General features: G+C 42.2%; 1 protein-coding gene across 1 annotated transcript in view; it reads left to right on the top strand.

Annotated features, from left to right (window-relative positions):
* LOC142303039 (alpha-2,8-sialyltransferase 8F-like) overlaps window positions 1-21,940 on the top strand; it is a 294,952-nt gene that overhangs the window by 38,662 nt on the left and 234,350 nt on the right. Inside the window, exon 2 of the mRNA XM_075344138.1 lies at window positions 7,260-7,340. Within this exon, the coding sequence (XP_075200253.1) occupies window positions 7,260-7,340 (81 nt within the window). The remainder of the gene's footprint in view (window positions 1-7,259; window positions 7,341-21,940) is intronic.

Below are 21,940 nucleotides of genomic sequence, written 5' to 3'. Positions count from 1 at the left end.
TTAAGGAGCATGTCAATGCTTTCTGCGTTTTTGGAATGTTTTTCAACATTGAAAGCAATAAGAGAGTACAAAAATGCAGCAAAAATGCTACATATGTGCGTGCACTTTTGTCACTTTTTTGTAACTTCGTTAGTGCATTTTTCTCACAAAACTGCAAGCAAATCCTTGCACCAGCAAAGTCAATGAGAAACCAGAAGTGCAGTGCACATGTTTTTTCCTTACAGACTTGGTTCAGAAAATAAACTGCAGCATGTCAACTCTTTCAGCATTTATGCCTGTGTTTTTCATCATTGTAAGGCATGTGCATACGATCAGGATACCATATTCTCGCTGTGTTTTCCTGCTGCGTCTCCAGAAGAATAAATTGTGCTATGCTGCGGCTTTGGTTAGTTTATACTGCTTTGAAAAGAAGCACAGTGTGCATGGATTTCTAGAAATCCCATCCAATCTGCTTGTACTTTACAATGCAGCAGTTTAGAATGCAGCGAATATACACTGCATCCAAACCGCTGCTAATACTGATCGTGTACACATACCCTACACAATGAAAAATATATGCAAAAAATGCATGCAAAAAATCCATCAAAATTAAGTGTTTTTGCACTGCATTTTGTCTTGCCTAGAGATGCAGAAATGGTACAGAGATTGCAGCAACTAACGTCCACACATAGTCTAAAGTAGAAGAGTAGGGTTTTTTTCTCTTTTTATATTTTACATTATGTACAATTTTTTTTCCATCCAAGAAAGACTTTTTCTTTACATTTTTTCAGTAAAATCCAATTTATCTTCAGTTTTGACTATTTTATTGTAAAAGGGACAGAATTCTCTGACACCATTGTTCCCAGCAGCGACCTGGAAGTCAAAGATGTGTCCAGGCATCTTCCCCATGCTGTTCTCATTCCATTTCAGAGGTGGTTGCATCCCCTGTGTCCTCCTGGAGAATCTACTGGAATAATGCATGAGTTTCCCTTTGACTTCCATTATACTTGTTACATAAAACAAGCACCCGATCATTAGAAATTGCTCGGCTCGAGTAACGAGCACCTAATCATTTTAGTGCTTACCCACCAGAGTGCAGAAGTGGAAGACGAGGTGGTGGACGATGAAGTCATTGACCCAACCTGGAAAGTTGGCTTGCAGAGCGAGGACAGCAATGCAGAGGGGTCGGGGTCTGTAGCACCGCAAAGGCAGGAAGACCAGAGTGTGGAAGTGGAAGATGAGGTGGTGGACGATTAAGTCATTGACCCAACCTGGAATGGTGGCATTCACAGCGAGGACAGCAGTGCAGAGGGGTCAGGGTCTGTGGCACCACAAAGGCAGGAAAAGGCAATAGGTTGACAAAAGGGAGTAGTCATTATACTAATTCCCAGAGCACCTACAGCTGTCAAGTTCCCAGGACAAGGGTTAGCTGTTCCTCATTGTGGCACTTTTTTTTTAAAGAACAGATAGTACATAGGCTTTTCTAGTCTAGGAGTCCCACTCTTAATAATGGGGGAAAAAAAATTCTGCTGCCTTCTGCTAAGTGTCTTCCAGGATCTATTGCACTCCCTCCTTCTAATTTTTGTCATCCCTTGCATGTAGTGCATAGGTGTTACTAGTCTAGGAGTGACACTCCTATAAAATGCTAATTAAATTGTATTCTGAGTAGAGATAAGCAGACCCGTGGAAGTTTGGGTTTGTTGGGTTTGGCTGTAAATTATTTATAAGTTTGGTTTGGAATCCGGCTTGACCTCAAACCCGACATAAGTCAATGGGGACCCATACTACTGTGCTGTATAATGTTCTCTCTCTTTTTCTCTTCTCAACTTCCGCTCCTCTGCAGCCTTTCAACAAACTTTGTAAAATGGCTGTAAAATGATCATAGTAAGGCAATGGAGCTACAAAAGGACGCAAAACATGGGAAATTGCACAGCAACAAATGTAGATAGGGAATAATAAAAAAAAATGTGCAGTCCCTCCTATTTTTTAAAACCAGCATGAGTAATGGTGGGGCTATCAAAAATAGATAGAGGAGATCACACGCCATTTTTTTTATTAAATAAAGAATTTAAAAAAGCCGGCATGGGCTCACCCTATTTTTGATAACCAATCATGGTAAAGCAGACAGCTGGGGGCTGGTATGATCAGACTGAAAAAGCCTATGGTTATTTGGTCCCTCCCAGTCTAATAATAGCAGCCCACAGCCGCCTCAGAAAGGCAGATCCATTTGCCTAGCTCTTCCCGATTTCCCTGGAGCACTGGCAATTGGGGAAATACTTTTGGGTTTGATGTCAGCCGAGAATTGTCAGCTGGCATCAAGCACATGGGTTAGTAATGGATAGGCATTCATTATACAACCACATTACATACCACGCAAGCATAGAGTTATAAAAACCCACAGACACAGGAAAAAAAGTTTATTTGAATAAACCCTGCCCCGCACACCCTCATTCACCAATTTATTCATTTAAAAATTCTCGATGTTCCGACGTAATCTAATTAGTGAATAAAGAATTCCCAACACTTCTTCGTTCACAAATATATTAATTCAAAAGAAATTCTGGAAGTTCTAACGTAATCCAAAGCATAATGTCCCATGAAGTCCATCAATTCCTATGGAGTATTGTTCTGAGAAAGTATAACCCCACACCAGGACAATTGGGAAGAGATGGGCAGAGTGACAGAATTGGTACATCTAATGAATGCACCTTTTCTGGGGCGGATGCGGTCTGCTATTTTCAGGCTGGGAAGAGACAAATAACCACAGGATTTCCTACCCTAATAATTTCAGCCCCCAACTGTCTGTTTTACCTTGGCTGGTTAACAAGAATAGGATGGAGCCCATGAAATTATTTATTTAAATACTTAAAAAACAGTGTGGTATGTCCTCTATTTTTGATAACGAGCCAAATAAAGCAGACACTTGAGGATTGCAGCCCGCAGTTGTCTGCTTTATCTGCACTGGTTATCAAAAAGGTGAAAGACAACATTTTTTTTTCCTTTATTGTTCACAGCAGCAGATAGGCAGCTTCCCCATGCAAAAAAGATTGTTGATTAGCTGCACTACAGCCTTTCAAGGAACTTTATTAACATGCGAACAGCACCCCAACTCCAAACTTGGACACAGACATTTTTTTAAATTCCATATTTGAGTCAGGGACTCAAATATATTAAAAAGACTGACCTGCACATCCAATAGGTGTGAACAGATGCTAGCTGAAAACACATTATAACTACAAAACACATACAGCTGCACTCTAGAATGTTAACAATGAATAAGGGAACTCTGGTATTGCATTACTGCTATAGGAATATATAAAAAAGAGATATTTAGCTTCTGGATTGGCCAATGCATGTGAGCCCAGTCACCACGACAAGGTGATCTCCATATATTGGGAAACTAACTCCAATGCCTCTATCTGGGTTACAAACCTCCATGTCTGGGCAGAAAGGATCCAGCTATAAAGGAGAGTGAATACAGCCTGGTTCTAGGGCGGAGTGCTCAATAAGAAAGAAATGCACTATAAATACATCAAAAATACTGACCCGCACATCATACAGGTGTGAACAGGTGGATAATCTGAGACGTTATCATGACTTTGTTACTGCCCCAGACAACTACGGAGATAATCAATAATTTACTTACATCTGTGTCACCAATAAATCTTTTATTATCCTAAACCACAAGCGGTGTAACCATTAAGGCGGAGTTCACACGTCTGATTTATTATTTGCACATGCTTTAGGAGAGTAAAAAGGTAATAAAACGATCTAACACTGGATCAATTCATCCGAATGGGTTTAGAAATGTCTTCAATTCAGCTGCAATATTTTTTTTTTTGTCTTCACAACTTTTTTGGCCAACTAAAATAAATAGCAACGAGATCCGTTTTTTTTTTTTTTTACATTTAAATCAAATGAAAAAGCAGATCCTTTCTTAAGATTTCACTAAAAGAGAAATAAGTATTTGATCCCCTACCAACCATTAAGAGTTCTGGCTCCTACAGACACTTAGACGCTCCTAAACCACTCGTTACCTGCATTACGGACAGCGGTCTTTCATTGTCACCTCTATAAGGGTCCCGTCACACGTAGCGACATTCCAGTGATCCCACCAGTGATTCGACCTGGCAGGGATCGATGGACCTCACTACATGGTCGCTGGTGAGCTGTCAATCAGGCAGATCTCCACAGCAATCAGAGACCAGCCACCAGCCTCCAGCAACCTGTGTAATGACGATGTGCTTGGTAGAGAGGGTACACATCGGGTAACTATGCAAAGCCATAGTTACCCGATGTGTACCCTGGCTACATGTGCAGGGAGCCGGCATCTGGCAGCCTGTAAGCGGCGGTACGCTGGTAACCATGGTACACACTGGGTAGCTAAGCAAAGCGCTTTGCATAGTTACCCAATGTGTACCATGGTTACCAGCATACCACCGCTTACAGGCTGCTAGATGCTGGCTCCCTGCACATTCAGATCATTGGTCTCCCGCCGTCAAACACGCCGTTGCGTGCTGAACAGCGGGAGACCAACGAGCAAAAAATGGTCCTGATCATTTTGTAATGATCAGCGACCTCGCAGCAGGGGCCCGATCGCTGCTGCTTGTCACACACAGCGATATCGCTGGCGAGGTCGCTGATATGTCACAAAACCTGTGACGCTTCAGCGATCTCGCTAGCGATCTCGCTATGTGTGACGGGGGCTTAAGACTCCTGTCCCCAAACTCCATTAATCAGTCAGACTCTAACCTCTACAATATGGGCGACCAAAGAGCTTTCTAAGGATGTCAGGGACAAGACCATAGACCTGCACAAGGCTGGAATGGAGAAGACCATAGACCTGCACAAGACTGGAATGGAGAAGACCATAGACCTGCACAAGGCTGGAATGGATAAAACCATAGACCTGCACAAGGCTGGAATGGAGAAGACCATAGACCTGCACAAGGCTGGAATGGAGAAGACCATAGACCTGCACAAGGCTGGAATGGAGAAAACCATAGACCTGCACAAGGCTGGAATGGAGAAGACCATAGACCTGCACAAGGCTGGAATGGAGAAAACCATAGACCTGCACAAGGCTGGAATGGAGAAGACCATAGACCTGCACAAGGCTGGAATGGAGAAAACCATAGACCTGCACAAGGCTGGAATGGAGAAGACCACAGACCTGCACAAGGCTGGAATGGAGAAAACCATAGACCTGCACAAGGCTGGAATGGAGAAGACCATAGACCTGCACAAGACTGGAATGTGCTACAAAACCATAAGTAAGATGCTGGGTGACAAGGAGACAACTGCTGGTGCAATAGTAAGAAAAACCTTGAAGACCCATCAAGAATGCATCCGTATCAAAATCCCCAATTACATCCCAACAATAATAACATTTTCGTAGTCTTCTTTAAGCTTTGCTGAATGGACAAGGGGAAGAGAAGGAGACTTGTTACTATTATGGAGTGATACTTCTGTGTATCTATAGCTCTGAATGATGTAAAGTCTGGAATCCTGAAGTCCTGGACATCGTTCATACTTTGGTTTCTATGAGAGGAGAAAACAAATCTTATCAGACTAATGAAACAGACAGTGATGTGCGCTTCACATGAACACTGACATTCGAATATAGTAAGTTGGACTACGTAAGTATCATAAAATCATTGTGACAGCCAAAAAAGAGAAGTTTAGGGGTACATCAACTTTTTCCAAAATAAGTAATGCACCATTAAACAGGAAATAACACTTTTAACCCAGGAACAGAAATTTTGTAACAGTGTTATCACTACAGACCAGAATTGACTTTTTATTGTCTAGGACCACAAGAGAGTAATATTAATCTTTTATCACCCTACTGTATGTTATTAACCTTTTCACTGTACTAACCCACCAGGGATGTTTTTATTAACCATCCATAAGAGCTGTTACAGTTATATTTTGCTAATCTCGATCATCATTTAGTAATATTATTGTTAAAGTAAGGAAGGAGTTAAAAATCTTCAAACCTACCAAAATCTGTTTATAGGGGGTGAGAGTCCACTCTTTAGATATAGAACTGCTGGGGGGTTGGCTTAGCTGGGTGGATGCTGGGAGTGTCTGCATTTACTATGCAGATATGTATTCTACTATTTGCTATTATGTAAGAAATGCCTACATTTATGCATGGTACGCCCATATTTCTGAGGACTGTAAAAGAGATCATTCTCATTAAAATCATTTGAAGACTTTTGGAAGCCACATGCCCTTGTATTGCTTTAATTCTCACCAGCGCTGTAACATGAAGCCCAGAAACGTTTAATTGAAGTGAAAACTGTCAGGCTACCAGTAGGGGGAGCAGGAGTCCTGCAGGGAAAGACACTACATGGAGCTGAATAAGCAAGGAGGGGAACTCACAGTGTGTGCTGGTGCAGTGCCTTGCAGCATCAGCCAGAAAGCAGAAGCTAGTGATGGTCAGCCAGGTCATACACAGTACGGGGAGAAGGAAGACCGGAGGAACGAGCAGAGGTCAGTACCAGAGGAAGCAACCGAGTTGGGAGGTAGGAGAGGGGGGAACAACTGGGGCTATTGTTGGGAAGGAAGGAGGTGGGACGGAGGAATCACAGAATGACTAGGGGACGGAACACAGACAGAGACCGAGGGCACAGAGAGGGGACGGATCAGGATCACACTTACAGGGACCATCAATCACAGGCAAAGCAGCGCTAAGCTTATTCACCAGAGAGGACAGTATTTAAGGCATCCAAGCTCCGTAAGTGAGGCCCGGAAGAAGGCTCTGCCCCCTAGCCATGTGGATGGGGAGGCGAAACCATGAAAAGAACTACTTCAACAATTATCATTAATGTTTTTGTTATTAAATATTTTACTACTATAGACCATGACAAATGTATTAATCATTTTACTACTCCAGACCACCAGGGATATTATCCTAATTCTTTATATTACCCTAAACCTCCAGGGATGATATTGATAAGCTTTCTACAACCCTAGACTATTATGGAAGTAATCATTAATCATATTACTACCCTAGACCACCACAAATGTAATCAATAACATGTTTAGTACCCTTGTCCACCAGGGATGATGTCACAATCTTTTTTCCACTACCCTAAATAATCAATGAGATAATCATTAACCTTTTCACTACCCTTGACAACCATGGATATTATAGTTAACCCAATCACCACCAAAGACCACCAGGGTGGTGATTTTTTTGCCTTTTTTACTACATTATGCCACCAGACCCTCTGAGCTGACAACCTGACAAAGCTTCTGCTTCTTATTACCAGGTCGAGGAGGACGTACATGAAGCTGCCGGACGCCGAGTGTCTGCGCCTCAAATCTCTGGTATTAAAATCAACAATGAAGAAGTGAGTAACAACAGGAGATCCGTGTCAGACCGGAGCAAAAATCCGACAGGATAGACAATTTCTACATTCTTATCACAAATTTTGGTCTCCTTACTTGGCGAAACCATTAATTAGCCCATGTGGGCTGGGTTGGATCCACATATACTGCAGACACCTACTCTGCCAGTAAACTTTACCAGGAATTCCCATGGCTTAAGCCTAATGGCTTTTAACCCTTTAGTGACAAAGCCATTTAGGCTTTAACAACGAGGTGCCATTTTTTAATTTTTATATCTGACACGTGTCACTTTATGTAGTATTAACTCTGAAATACATCAATATATCCCAGTGCTTCGGAGAATGACTTTTCATGACACGTTGCACTTTATGTTGTTGGTAAATTCATAATATGTTTTTTTGTTTATTAAAAATATTTGAAAATTTAAAAAAAAAAAAATAAACAATTTTTAAAATTTTATACCAAGAAACAAGAGAGTCGTATTACAGAAAGTAAGAGATAATAAATAAATGTCCTTTAATTTTGAAGGTGTAAAAGTTTAGCAGCAAATTTCAATTTTTGGAGTGAAATTGACAAAATCTTTTTTTTAATATCTATTTTATTTTAAGTGACTTTGACAGGAGGATAATTAAAAAATGTTACATATTTTTAACTAAATTGTTGTTCTATTCTCAAAACTTAGTTTTCGCAAAAAAAATAGGAAAAATAGGAAAAATGTACTCCACAATTAGTTTCGCACTTTCTAACAAATGTGACGTGGTCAGAAAATAGGTAAGGATGTATGATGTATGTATGATCTACCACTAGCCAGTTTCCTACTTTACACTGATGAGGGGTAAATACCCCGAAACAGCTGTCTGTGGATGGATACCATGTTTTGGTATAGGCGGTTTCCTTGACTGGAGACTGCCCTTTCCTGGTTGTTCCTTCCCGGTGAAAGACCTGGCTAGTTTCCTGCCAGAGTTGAGAAACATGTGATGGTGTCTCCGCGTCATTCTTGTTTTGCATATTTCCTAGTGGGCCTTGTTCTAGTGTCACTGCGTTGCAAAACACATGATGGTGTCTCCGCAGTGTTGGATGTTGATCTCCCCGAGGTCAACCATCCTTAGCTATGTAGTTTTCTACTAGGCATTGCTCCCACTAGCCAGTTCCCTACTCCACACTGATGAGGGGCAAATACACCGAAACAGCTGTCTGTGGATGGATACCATGTTTGGTATAGGTGGTCTCCTTGACTGGAGACTGGCCTTCCCGTGGTTGTTCCTTCCCGGTGAAAGACCGGGCTAGTTTCCTGCCAGCGTTGAGAAACATGTGATGGTGTCTCCGCGGCATTCTTGTTTTGGAATAGACTAGAGACACTGTGTCACGTTAGCATGTCTCTGTAACAACCAACAATAAGTGACCGGACTCTGGAAACTAGACTGTCAGTTAATTCATCTACAAATTTGTCAGCCATTTTGAACACACCGGTGCTTCACAGAATTGTATTAAATTCAGCAATGAAACTGAAAAATTACCTCTTTTCCAAAGAAATATTGACTTGTCTCCAAATTTTTCATATTTATTAAGTGTAACAGAAGAAAATGGATCATAGAGTTTGTTACCCACGTTCTTCAGAGTGTTGAGATAAATGATTCACACATCAGAAACTGTAATAAAGTACTAATATATCAAAGGGGTGTAACTTATACGGTTTATGTAGTAATAAACAAGTAAATAATTACACTGTATCACTGCTGCCTGACACTATTAGTCTCTCCTGTATCACTGCTGTGTGATGCTAATAGTCTCCTTTGTATTACTGCTGCCTGTTACTATTAGGGCGGCCTTACATGGTACGATATATCGTTCGATCTGTCATTGGGGTCACGTCGTTAGTGACGCACATCCGGCATTTTTAGAGATGTCGTACCATGTGACACCTCCGAATGACTGTTAACGAGCAAAAATACTCACCTTATCGTTGCTCGTTCATTTCCATAATGTAGTTCCTCTTTCTGCGCGACGGTTGTTCGTCATTCCTGCAGCAGCACACATCACTACATATGACACCCCGGGAATGACGAACAACAGCTTACCTGCATCCTGCCGGCAATGCGGAAGGAAGGAGGTGGGCGGGATGTTACGTCCCGCTCATCTCCGCCCCTCCGCTTCTATTGGGCGGCCGCTGTGTGACATCGCTGTGACGCCGAACGTCCCTCCCCCTTCAGGAAGAGGACGTTCGCCGCCCACAGCGACGTTGTTAGGGAGGTAAGTACGTGTGACAGGGATTAACGACTTTGTGTGACACGTGCAATGAATTGCCCGTGACGCACAAACGACGGGGGCGGGTGCGATCGCTCATGTGATCGCACGATATATTGTCTCGTGTAACACCGCCCTTACTCTCTGTTGTATCACTGCTGCCTGTTACTATTAGTCTCTGCTGTATCACTGCTGCCTGTTACTATTAGTCTCTGCTGTATCACTGCTGCCTGTTACTATTAGTCTCTGCTGTATCACTGCTGCCTGTTATTATTAGTCTCTGCTGTATCACTGCTGCCTGTTACTATTAGTCTCTGCTGTATCACTGCTGCCTGTTACTATTAGTCTCTGCTGTATCACTGCTGCCTGTTACTATTAGTCTCTGCTGTATCACTGCTGTCTGTTACTATTAGTCTCTGCTGTATCACTGCTGCCTGTTATTATTAGTCTCTGCTGTATCACTGCTGCCTGTTACTATTAGTCTCTGCTGTATCACTGCTGCCTGTTATTATTAGTCTCTGCTGTATCACTGCTGCCTGTTATTATTAGTCTCTGCTGTATCACTGCTGCCTGTTACTATTAGTCTCTGCTGTATCACTGCTGCCTGTTACTATTAGTCTCTGCTGTATCACTGCTGCCTGTTACTATTAGTCTCTGCTGTATCACTGCTGCCTGTTATTATTAGTCTCTGCTGTATCACTGCTGCCTGTTACTATTAGTCTCTGCTGTATCACTGCTGCCTGTTACTATTAGTCTCTGCTGTATCACTGCTGCCTGTTATTATTAGTCTCTGCTGTATCACTGCTGCCTGTTACTATTAGTCTCTGCTGTATCACTGCTGCCTGTTACTATTAGTCTCTGCTGTATCACTGCTGCCTGTTACTATTAGTCTCTGCTGTATCACTGCTGTCTGTTACTATTAGTCTCTGCTGTATCACTGCTGCCTGTTATTATTAGTCTCTGCTGTATCACTGCTGCCTGTTACTATTAGTCTCTGCTGTATCACTGCTGCCTGTTATTATTAGTCTCTGCTGTATCATTGCTACCTTTTACTATTAGTCTCTGCTGTATCACTGCTGCCTGTTACTATTAGTCTCCGCTGTATCATTGCTGCCTGTTATTATTAGTCTCTGCTGTATCACTGCTGCCTTTTATTATTAGTCTCTGCTGTATCACTGCTGCCTGTTATTATTAGTCTCTGCTGTATCACTGCTGCCTGTTACTATTAGTCTCTGCTGTATCACTGCTGCCTGTTACTATTAGTCTCTGCTGTATCACTGCTATCTGTTACTATTAGTCTCTGCTGTATCACTGCTATCTGTTACTATTAGTCTCTGCTGTATCACTGCTATCTGTTACTATTAGTCTCTGCTGTATCACTGCTATCTGTTACTATTAGTCTCTGCTGTATCACTGCTGCCTGTTACTATTAGTCTCTGCTGTATCACTGCTGTCTGTTACTATTAGTCTCTGCTGTATCACTGCTGCCTGTTACTATTAGTCTCTGCTGTATCACTGCTACCTGTTACTATTAGTCTCTGCTGTATCATTGCTGCCTGTTACTATTAGTCTCTCCTGTATCATTGCTGCCTGTTACTATTAGTCTCTCCTGTATCATTGCTGCCTGTTACTATTAGTCTCCGCTGTATCACTGCTGCCTGTTACTATTAGTCTCTGCTGTATCATTGCTGCCTGTTACTATTAGTCTCTGCTGTATCACTGCTGCCTGTTATTATTAGTCTCTGCTGTATCACTGCTGCCTGTTACTATTAGTCTCTGCTGTTTCACTGCTGCCTGTTACTATTAGTCTCTGCTGTATCACTGCTGCCTGTTACTATTAGTCTCTGCTGTTTCACTGCTGCCTGTTACTATTAGTCTCTGCTGTATCACTGCTGCCTGTTACTATTAGTCTCTGCTGTTTCACTGCTGCCTGTTACTATTAGTCTCTGCTGTATCATTGCTGCCTGTTACTATTAGTCTCTGCTGTATCACTGCTGCCTGTTACTATTAGTCTCTGCTGTTTCACTGCTGCCTGTTACTATTAGTCTCCGCTGTATCATTGCTGCCTGTTACTATTAGTCTCTCCTGTATCATTGCTGCCTGTTACTATTAGTCTCTCCTGTATCATTGCTGCCTGTTACTATTAGTCTCTGCTGTATCACTGCTGCCTGTTATTATTAGTCTCTGCTGTATCACTGCTGCCTGTTACTATTAGTCTCTGCTGTTTCACTGCTGCCTGTTACTATTAGTCTCTGCTGTATCACTGCTGCCTGTTACTATTAGTCTCTGCTGTTTCACTGCTGCCTGTTACTATTAGTCTCTGCTGTATCACTGCTGCCTGTTACTATTAGTCTCTGCTGTTTCACTGCTGCCTGTTACTATTAGTCTCTGCTGTATCATTGCTGCCTGTTACTATTAGTCTCTGCTGTATCACTGCTGCCTGTTACTATTAGTCTCTGCTGTTTCACTGCTGCCTGTTACTATTAGTCTCCGCTGTATCATTGCTGCCTGTTACTATTAGTCTCTGCTGTATCACTGCTGCCTGTTACTATTAGTCTCTGCTGTTTCACTGCTGCCTGTTACTATTAGTCTCCGCTGTATCATTGCTGCCTGTTACTATTAGTCTCTGCTGTATCATTGCTGCCTGTTACTATTAGTCTCTCCTGTATCATTGCTGCCTGTTACTATTAGTCTCTGCTGTATCATTGCTGCCTGTTACTATTAGTCTCTGCTGTATCATTGCTGCCTGTTACTATTAGTCTCTCCTGTATCATTGCTGCCTGTTACTATTAGTCTCTGCTGTATCACTGCTGCCTGTTACTATTAGTCTCTGCTGTTTCACTGCTGCCTGTTACTATTAGTCTCTGCTGTTTCATTGCTGCCTGTTACTATTAGTCTCTGCTGTATCACTGCTGCCTGTTACTATTAGTCTCTGCTGTATCACTGCTGCCTGTTACTATTAGTCTCTGCTGTATCACTGCTGTCTGTTACTATTAGTCTCTGCTGTTTCACTGCTGTCTGTTATTATTAGTCTCTGCTGTATCACTGCTGCCTGTTACTACCGTATTAGTCTCTGCTGTATCACTGCTGCCTGTTACTATTAGTCTCTGCTGTATCACTGCTACCTGTTACTATTAGTCTCTGCTGTTTCACTGCTGCCTGTTACTATTAGTCTCTGCTGTTTCACTGCTGTCTGTTATTATTAGTCTCTGCTGTATCACTGCTACCTGTTACTATTAGTCTCTGCTGTTTCACTGCTGCCTGTTACTATTAGTCTCTGCTGTTTCACTGCTGTCTGTTATTATTAGTCTCTGCTGTATCACTGCTGTCTGTTACTATTAGTCTCTGCTGTATCACTGCTACCTGTTACTATTAGTCTCTGCTGTTTCACTGCTGCCTGTTACTATTAGTCTCTGCTGTTTCACTGCTGTCTGTTATTATTAGTCTCTGCTGTATCACTGCTGCCTGTTACTATTAGTCTCTGCTGTATCACTGCTGCCTGTTACTATTAGTCTCTGCTGTTTCACTGCTGTCTGTTATTATTAGTCTCTGCTGTATCACTGCTGCCTGTTACTATTAGTCTCTGCTGTATCACTGCTACCTGTTACTATTAGTCTCTGCTGTTTCACTGCTGCCTGTTACTATTAGTCTCTGCTGTTTCACTGCTGCCTGTTACTATTAGTCTCTGCTGTATCACTGCTGTCTGTTATTATTAGTCTCTGCTGTATCACTGCTGCCTGTTATTATTAGTCTCTGCTGTATCACTGCTGCCTGTTACTATTAGTCTCCGCTGTATCATTGCTGCCTGTTATTATTAGTCTCTGCTGTATCACTGCTGCCTGTTATTATTAGTCTCTGCTGTTTCACTGCTGCCTGTTACTATTAGTCTCTGCTGTATCACTGCTCCCTGTTACTATTAGTCTCTGCTGTATCACTGCTGCCTGTTATTATTAGTCTCTGCTGTATCACTGCTGCCTGTTACTATTAGTCTCTGCTGTATCACTGCTGCCTGTTACTATTAGTCTCTGCTGTATCACTGCTGCCTGTTACTATTAGTCTCTGCTGTATCACTGCTGCCTGTTACTATTAGTCTCTGCTGTATCCCTGCTGTCTGTTATTATTAGTCTCTGCTGTATCACTGCTGTCTGTTATTATTAGTCTCTGCTGTTTCACTGCTGCCTTTTATTATTAGTCTCTGCTGTATCACTGCTGCCTGTTATTATTAGTCTCTGCTGTATCACTGCTGCCTGTTACTATTAGTCTGCTGTATCACTGCTGTCTGTTACTATTAGTCTCTGCTGTATCACTGCTGCCTGTTATTATTAGTCTCTGCTGTTTCACTGCTGCCTTTTATTATTAGTCTCTGCTGTATCCCTGCTACCTGTTACTATTAGTCTCTGCTGTATCACTGCTGCCTGTTATTATTAGTCTCTGCTGTATCACTGCTGCCTGTTACTATTAGTCTCTGCTGTATCACTGCTGCCTGTTACTATTAGTCTCTGCTGTATCACTGCTGCCTGTTACTATTAGTCTCTGCTGTATCACTGCTGTCTGTTACTATTAGTCTCTGCTGTATCACTGCTGCCTGTTATTATTAGTCTCTGCTGTTTCACTGCTGCCTTTTATTATTGGTCTCTGCTGTATCACTGCTGCCTGTTATTATTAGTCTCTGCTGTATCACTGCTGCCTGATACTATTAGTCTCCGCTGTATCATTGCTGCCTGTTACTATTAGTCTCTGCTGTATCACTGCTGCCTTTTATTATTAGTCTCTGCTGTATCATTGCTGCCTGTTACTGTTAGTCTCTGCTGTATCATTGCTGCCTGTTACTATTAGTCTCTGCTGTATCATTGCTGCCTTTTATTATTAGTCTCTGCTGTATCACTGCTGCCTTTTATTATTAGTCTCTGCTGTATCACTGCTGCCTGTTACTATTAGTCTCTGCTGTATCACTGCTGCCTGTTACTATTAGTCTCTGCTGTATCACTGCTGCCTGTTATTATTAGTCTCTGCTGTATCACTGCTGCCTGTTACAATTAGTCTCTGCTGCATCACTGCTGCCTGTTACTATTAGTCTCTGCTGTATCACTGCTGCCTGTTACAATTAGTCTCTGCTGTATCACTGCTGCCTGTTACTATTAGTCTCCGCTGTATCACTGCTGCCTGTTACAATTAGTCTCTGCTGCATCACTGCTGCCTGTTACTATTAGTCTCTGCTGTATCACTGCTGCCTGTTATTATTAGTCTCTGCTGTATCACTGCTGCCTGTTATTATTAGTCTCTGCTGTATCACTGCTGCCTGTTACTATTAGTCTCTGCTGTATCACTGCTGTCTGTTACTGTTAGTCCCTGCTGTATCACTGCTGTCTGTTACTGTTAGTATCTGCTGTATCACTGCTGCCTGTTATTATTAGTCTCTGCTGTATCACTGCTGCCTGTTACTATTAGTCTCTGCTGTATCACTGCTGTCTGTTACTGTTAGTCTCTGCTGTATCACTGCTGCCTGTTATTATTAGTCTCTGCTGTATCATTGCTGCCTGTTATTATTAGTCTCTGCTGTATCAGTGCTGCCTGTTACTATTAGTCTCTGCTGTATCACTGCTGCCTGTTACTATTAGTCTCTGCTGTATCACTGCTGCCTGTTACTGTTAGTCTCTGCTGTATCACTGCTGTCTGTTACTGTTAGTCTCTGCTGTATCACTGCTGTCTGTTACTGTTAGTCTCTGCTGTATCACTGCTGTCTGTTACTGTTAGTCTCTGCTGTATCACTGCTGCCTGTTATTATTAGTCTCTGCTGTATCACTGCTGCCTGTTATTATTAGTCTCTGCTGTATCACTGCTGCCTTTTATTATTAGTCTCTGCTGTATCATTGCTGCCTGTTACTGTTAGTCTCTGCTGTATCACTGCTGCCTGTTACTATTAGTCTCTGCTGTATCACTGCTGCCTGTTACTGTTAGTCTCTGCTGTATCACTGCTGCCTGTTACTATTAGTCTCTGCTGTATCATTGCTGCCTGTTACTGTTAGTCTCTGCTGTATCACTGCTGCCTGTTACTATTAGTCTCTGCTGTATCACTGCTGCCTGTTATTATTAGTCTCTGCTGTATCACTGCTGCCTGTTACTATTAGTCTCCGCTGTATCACTGCTGCCTGTTACTACCTATTAGTCTCTGCTGTATCACTGCTACCTGTTACTATTAGTCTCTGCTGTTTCACTGCTGCCTGTTACTATTAGTCTCTGCTGTTTCACTGCTGTCTGTTATTATTAGTCTCTGCTGTATCACTGCTGCCTGTTACTATTAGTCTCTGCTGTATCACTGCTGCCTGTTACTATTAGTCTCTGCTGTTTCACTGCTGTCTGTTATTATTAGTCTCTGCTGTATCACTGCTGCCTGTTACTATTAGTCTCTGCTGTATCACTGCTACCTGTTACTATTAGTCTCTGCTCTTTCACTGCTGCCTGTTACTATTAGTCTCTGCTGTTTCACTGCTGCCTGTTACTATTAGTCTCTGCTGTATCACTGCTGTCTGTTATTATTAGTCTCTGCTGTATCACTGCTGCCTGTTATTATTAGTCTATGCTGTATCACTGCTGCCTGTTACTATTAGTCTCCGCTGTATCATTGCTGCCTGTTATTATTAGTCTCTGCTGTATCACTGCTGCCTGTTATTATTAGTCTCTGCTGTTTCACTGCTGCCTGTTACTATTAGTCTCTGCTGTATCACTGCTACCTGTTACTATTAGTCTCTGCTGTATCACTGCTGCCTGTTATTATTAGTCTCTGCTGTAACACTGCTGCCTGTTATTATTAGTCTCTGCTGTATCACTGCTGCCTGTTACTATTAGTCTCTGCTGTATCACTGCTGCCTGTTACTATTAGTCTCTGCTGTATCACTGCTGCCTGTTACTATTAGTCTCTGCTGTATCACTGCTGCCTGTTACTATTAGTCTCTGCTGTATCCCTGCTGTCTGTTATTATTAGTCTCTGCTGTATCACTGCTGTCTGTTATTATTAGTCTCTGCTGTTTCACTGCTGCCTTTTATTATTAGTCTCTGCTGTATCACTGCTGCCTGTTATTATTAGTCTCTGCTGTATCACTGCTGCCTGTTACTATTAGTCTGCTGTATCACTGCTGTCTGTTACTATTAGTCTCTGCTGTATCACTGCTGCCTGTTATTATTAGTCTCTGCTGTTTCACTGCTGCCTTTTATTATTAGTCTCTGCTGTATCCCTGCTACCTGTTACTATTAGTCTCTGCTGTATCACTGCTGCCTGTTATTATTAGTCTCTGCTGTATCACTGCTGCCTGTTACTATTAGTCTCTGCTGTATCACTGCTGCCTGTTACTATTAGTCTCTGCTGTATCACTGCTGTCTGTTACTGTTAGTCTCTGCTGTATCACTGCTGCCTGTTATTATTAGTCTCTGCTGTTTCACTGCTGCCTTTTATTATTAGTCTCTGCTGTATCCCTGCTACCTGTTACTATTAGTCTCTGCTGTATCACTGCTGCCTGTTACAATTAGTCTCTGCTGCATCACTGCTGCCTGTTACTATTAGTCTCTGCTGTATCACTGCTGCCTGTTACAATTAGTCTCTGCTGTATCACTGCTGCCTGTTACTATTAGTCTCCGCTGTATCACTGCTGCCTGTTACAATTAGTCTCTGCTGCATCACTGCTGCCTGTTACTATTAGTCTCTGCTGTATCACTGCTGCCTGTTATTATTAGTCTCTGCTGTATCACTGCTGCCTGTTATTATTAGTCTCTGCTGTATCACTGCTGCCTGTTACTATTAGTCTCTGCTGTATCACTGCTGTCTGTTACTATTAGTCTCTGCTGTATCACTGCTGCCTGTTATTATTAGTCTCTGCTGTTTCACTGCTGCCTTTTATTATTAGTCTCTGCTGTATCACTGCTGCCTGTTACTATTAGTCTCTGCTGTATCACTGCTGCCTGTTACTATTAGTCTCTGCTGTATCACTGCTGTCTGTTACTATTAGTCTCTGCTGTTTCACTGCTGCCTTTTATTATTAGTCTCTGCTGTATCACTGCTGCCTGTTACTATTAGTCTCTGCTGTATCACTGCTGCCTGTTATTATTAGTCTCTGCTGTTTCACTGCTGCCTTTTATTATTAGTCTCTGCTGTATCACTGCTGCCTGTTACTATTAGTCTCTGCTGTATCACTGCTGCCTGTTACTATTAGTCTCTGCTGTATCACTGCTGTCTGTTACTATTAGTCTCTGCTGTTTCACTGCTGCCTTTTATTATTAGTCTCTGCTGTTTCACTGCTGCCTTTTATTATTAGTCTCTCCTGTATCATTGCTTTCTGTTACTATTAGTCTCTGCTGTATCACTGCTGCCTGTTACTATTAGTCTCTGCTGTATCACTGCTACCTGTTACTATTAGTCTCTGCTGTATCACTGCTACCTGTTATTATTAGTCTCTGCTGTATCATTGCTGCCTGTTATTATTAGTCTCTGCTGTATCACTGCTACCTGTTACTATTAGTCTCTGCTGTATCATTGCTGCCTGTTATTATTAGTCTCTGCTGTATCACTGCTACCTGTTACTATTAGTCTCTGCTGTATCACTGCTGCCTGTTATTATTAGTCTCTGCTGTATCACTGCTGCCTGTTACTATTAGTCTCCGCTGTATCATTGCTGCCTGTTACTATTAGTCTCTGCTGTATCACTGCTGTCTGTTATTATTAGTCTCTGCTGTATCACTGCTGCCTGTTATTATTAGTCTCTGCTGTATCACTGCTGCCTGTTACTATTAGTCTCTGCTGTATCACTGCTGTCTGTTACTATTAGTCTCTGCTGTATCACTGCTGCCTGTTATTATTAGTCTCTGCTGTTTCACTGCTGCCTTTTATTATTAGTCTCTGCTGTATCACTGCTGCCTGTTACTATTAGTCTCTGCTGTATCACTGCTGCCTGTTATTATTAGTCTCTGCTGTATCACTGCTGCCTGTTACTATTAGTCTCTGCTGTATCACTGCTGCCTGTTACTATTAGTCTCTGCTGTATCACTGCTGTCTGTTACTATTAGTCTCTGCTGTATCACTGCTGCCTGTTATTATTAGTCTCTGCTGTTTCACTGCTGCCTTTTATTATTAGTCTCTGCTGTATCACTGCTGCCTTTTATTATTAGTCTCTGCTGTATCACTGCTGCCTGTTACTATTAGTCTCTGCTGTATCACTGCTGCCTTTTATTATTAGTCTCTGCTGTATCACTGCTGTCTGTTACTATTAGTCTCTGCTGTATCACTGCTGTCTGTTACTATTAGTCTCTGCTGTATCACTGCTGCCTGTTATTATTAGTCTCTGCTGTATCACTGCTGCCTGTTATTATTAGTCTCTGCTGTATCACTGCTGCCTGTTATTATTAGTCTCTGCTGTATCACTGCTGCCTGTATTATTAGTCTCTGCTGTATCACTGCTGCCTGTTACTATTAGTCTCCGCTGTATCATTGCTGCCTGTTACTATTAGTCTCTGCTGTATCACTGCTGCCTTTTATTATTAGTCTCTGCTGTATCACTGCTGCCTGTTATTATTAGTCTCTGCTGTATCACTGCTGCCTGTTACTATTAGTCTCTGCTGTATCACTGCTGCCTGTTACTATTAGTCTCTGCTGTATCACTGCTGCCTGTTATTATTAGTCTCTGCTGTATCACTGCTGCCTGCTACAATTAGTCTCTGCTGTATCACTGCTGCCTGTTACTATTAGTCTCTGCTGTATCATTGCTGCCTGTTACAATTAGTCTCTGCTGTATCACTGCTACCTGTTATTATTAGTCTCTGCTGTATCACTGCTGCCTGTTACAATTAGTCTCTGCTGCATCACTGCTGCCTGTGATTATTAGTCTCTGCTGTATCACTGCTGCCTGTTAATATTAGTCTCCGCTGTATCATTGCTACCTGTTACTATTAGTCTCTGCTGTATCACTGCTGTCTGTTACTGTTAGTCCCTGCTGTATCACTGCTGTCTGTAATTATTAGTCTCTGCTGTATCACTGCTGCCTGTTACTATTAGTCTCTGCTGTATCACTGCTGTCTGTTACTGTTAGTCTCTGCTGTATCACTGCTGCCTGTTATTATTAGTCTCTGCTGTATCATTGCTGCCTGTTATTATTAGTCTCTGCTGTATCAGTGCTCCCTGTTACTATTAGTCTCTGCTGTATCACTGCTGCCTGTTACTATTAGTCTCTGCTGTATCACTGCTGCCTGTTACTGTTAGTCTCTGCTGTATCACTGCTGTCTGTTACTGTTAGTCTCTGCTGTATCACTGCTGTCTGTTACTGTTAGTCTCTGCTGTATCACTGCTGTCTGTTACTGTTAGTCTCTGCTGTATCACTGCTGCCTGTTATTATTAGTCTCTGCTGTATCACTGCTGCCTGTTATTATTAGTCTCTGCTGTATCACTGCTGCCTTTTATTATTAGTCTCTGCTGTATCATTGCTGGCTGTTACTGTTAGTCTCTGCTGTATCACTGCTGCCTGTTACTATTAGTCTCTGCTGTATCACTGCTGCCTGTTACTGTTAGTCTCTGCTGTATCACTGCTGCCTGTTACTATTAGTCTCTGCTGTATCATTGCTGCCTGTTACTGTTAATCTCTGCTGTATCACTGCTGCCTGTTACTATTAGTCTCTGCTGTATCACTGCTGCCTGTTACTACCTATTAGTCTCTGCTGTATCACTGCTACCTGTTACTATTAGTCTCTGCTGTTTCACTGCTGCCTGTTACTATTAGTCTCTGCTGTTTCACTGCTGTCTGTTATTATTAGTCTCTGCTGTATCACTGCTGCCTGTTACTATTAGTCTCTGCTGTATCACTGCTGCCTGTTACTATTAGTCTCTGCTGTTTCACTGCTGTCTGTTATTATTAGTCTCTGCTGTATCACTGCTGCCTGTTACTATTAGTCTCTGCTGTATCACTGCTACCTGTTACTATTAGTCTCTGCTGTTTCACTGCTGCCTGTTACTATTAGTCTCTGCTGTTTCACTGCTGCCTGTTACTATTAGTCTCTGCTGTATCACTGCTGTCTGTTATTATTAGTCTCTGCTGTATCACTGCTGCCTGTTATTATTAGTCTCTGCTGTATCACTGCTGCCTGTTACTATTAGTCTCCGCTGTATCATTGCTGCCTGTTATTATTAGTCTCTGCTGTATCACTGCTGCCTGTTATTATTAGTCTCTGCTGTTTCACTGCTGCCTGTTACTATTAGTCTCTGCTGTATCACTGCTACCTGTTACTATTAGTCTCTGCTGTATCACTGCTGCCTGTTATTATTAGTCTCTGCTGTATCACTGCTGCCTGTTATTATTAGTCTCTGCTGTATCACTGCTGCCTGTTACTATTAGTCTCTGCTGTATCACTGCTGCCTGTTACAATTAGTCTCTGCTGTATCACTGCTGCCTGTTACTATTAGTCTCTGCTGTATCACTGCTGCCTGTTACTATTAGTCTCTGCTGTATCCCTGCTGTCTGTTATTATTAGTCTCTGCTGTATCACTGCTGTCTGTTATTATTAGTCTCTGCTGTTTCACTGCTGCCTTTTATTATTAGTCTCTGCTGTATCACTGCTGCCTGTTATTATTAGTCTCTGCTGTATCACTGCTGCCTGTTACTATTAGTCTCCGCTGTATCACTGCTGTCTGTTACTATTAGTCTCTGCTGTATCACTGCTGCCTTTTATTATTAGTCTCTGCTGTATCCCTGCTACCTGTTACTATTAGTCTCTGCTGTATCACTGCTGCCTGTTATTATTAGTCTCTGCTGTATCACTGCTGCCTGTTACTATTAGTCTCTGCTGTATCACTGCTGCCTGTTACTATTAGTCTCTGCTGTATCACTGCTGTCTGTTACTATTAGTCTCTGCTGTATCACTGCTGCCTGTTATTATTAGTCTCTGCTGTTTCACTGCTGCCTTTTATTATTAGTCTCTGCTGTATCACTGCTGCCTGTTACTATTAGTCTCTGCTGTATCACTGCTGCCTGTTACTATTAGTCTCTGCTGTATCACTGCTGTCTGTTACTATTAGTCTCTGCTGTATCACTGCTGCCTGTTACTATTAGTCTCTGCTGTATCATTGCTACCTGTTACTATTAGTCTCTGCTGTATCACTGCTGCCTGTTATTATTAGTCTCTGCTGTATCACTGCTGCCTGTTATTATTAGTCTCTGCTGTATCACTGCTGCCTGTTACTATTAGTCTCCGCTGTATCATTGCTGCCTGTTACTATTAGTCTCTGCTGTATCACTGCTGCCTTTTATTATTAGTCTCTGCTGTATCATTGCTGCCTGTTACTGTTAGTCTCTGCTGTATCATTGCTGCCTGTTACTATTAGTCT

Source organism: Anomaloglossus baeobatrachus, chromosome 4, assembly GCF_048569485.1.
Source record: "Anomaloglossus baeobatrachus isolate aAnoBae1 chromosome 4, aAnoBae1.hap1, whole genome shotgun sequence".
NCBI lineage: Eukaryota > Metazoa > Chordata > Amphibia > Anura > Aromobatidae > Anomaloglossus > Anomaloglossus baeobatrachus.
Note: the sequence above shows the minus strand (reverse complement) of the source record. Positions and strands in the feature narration are given on the sequence as shown.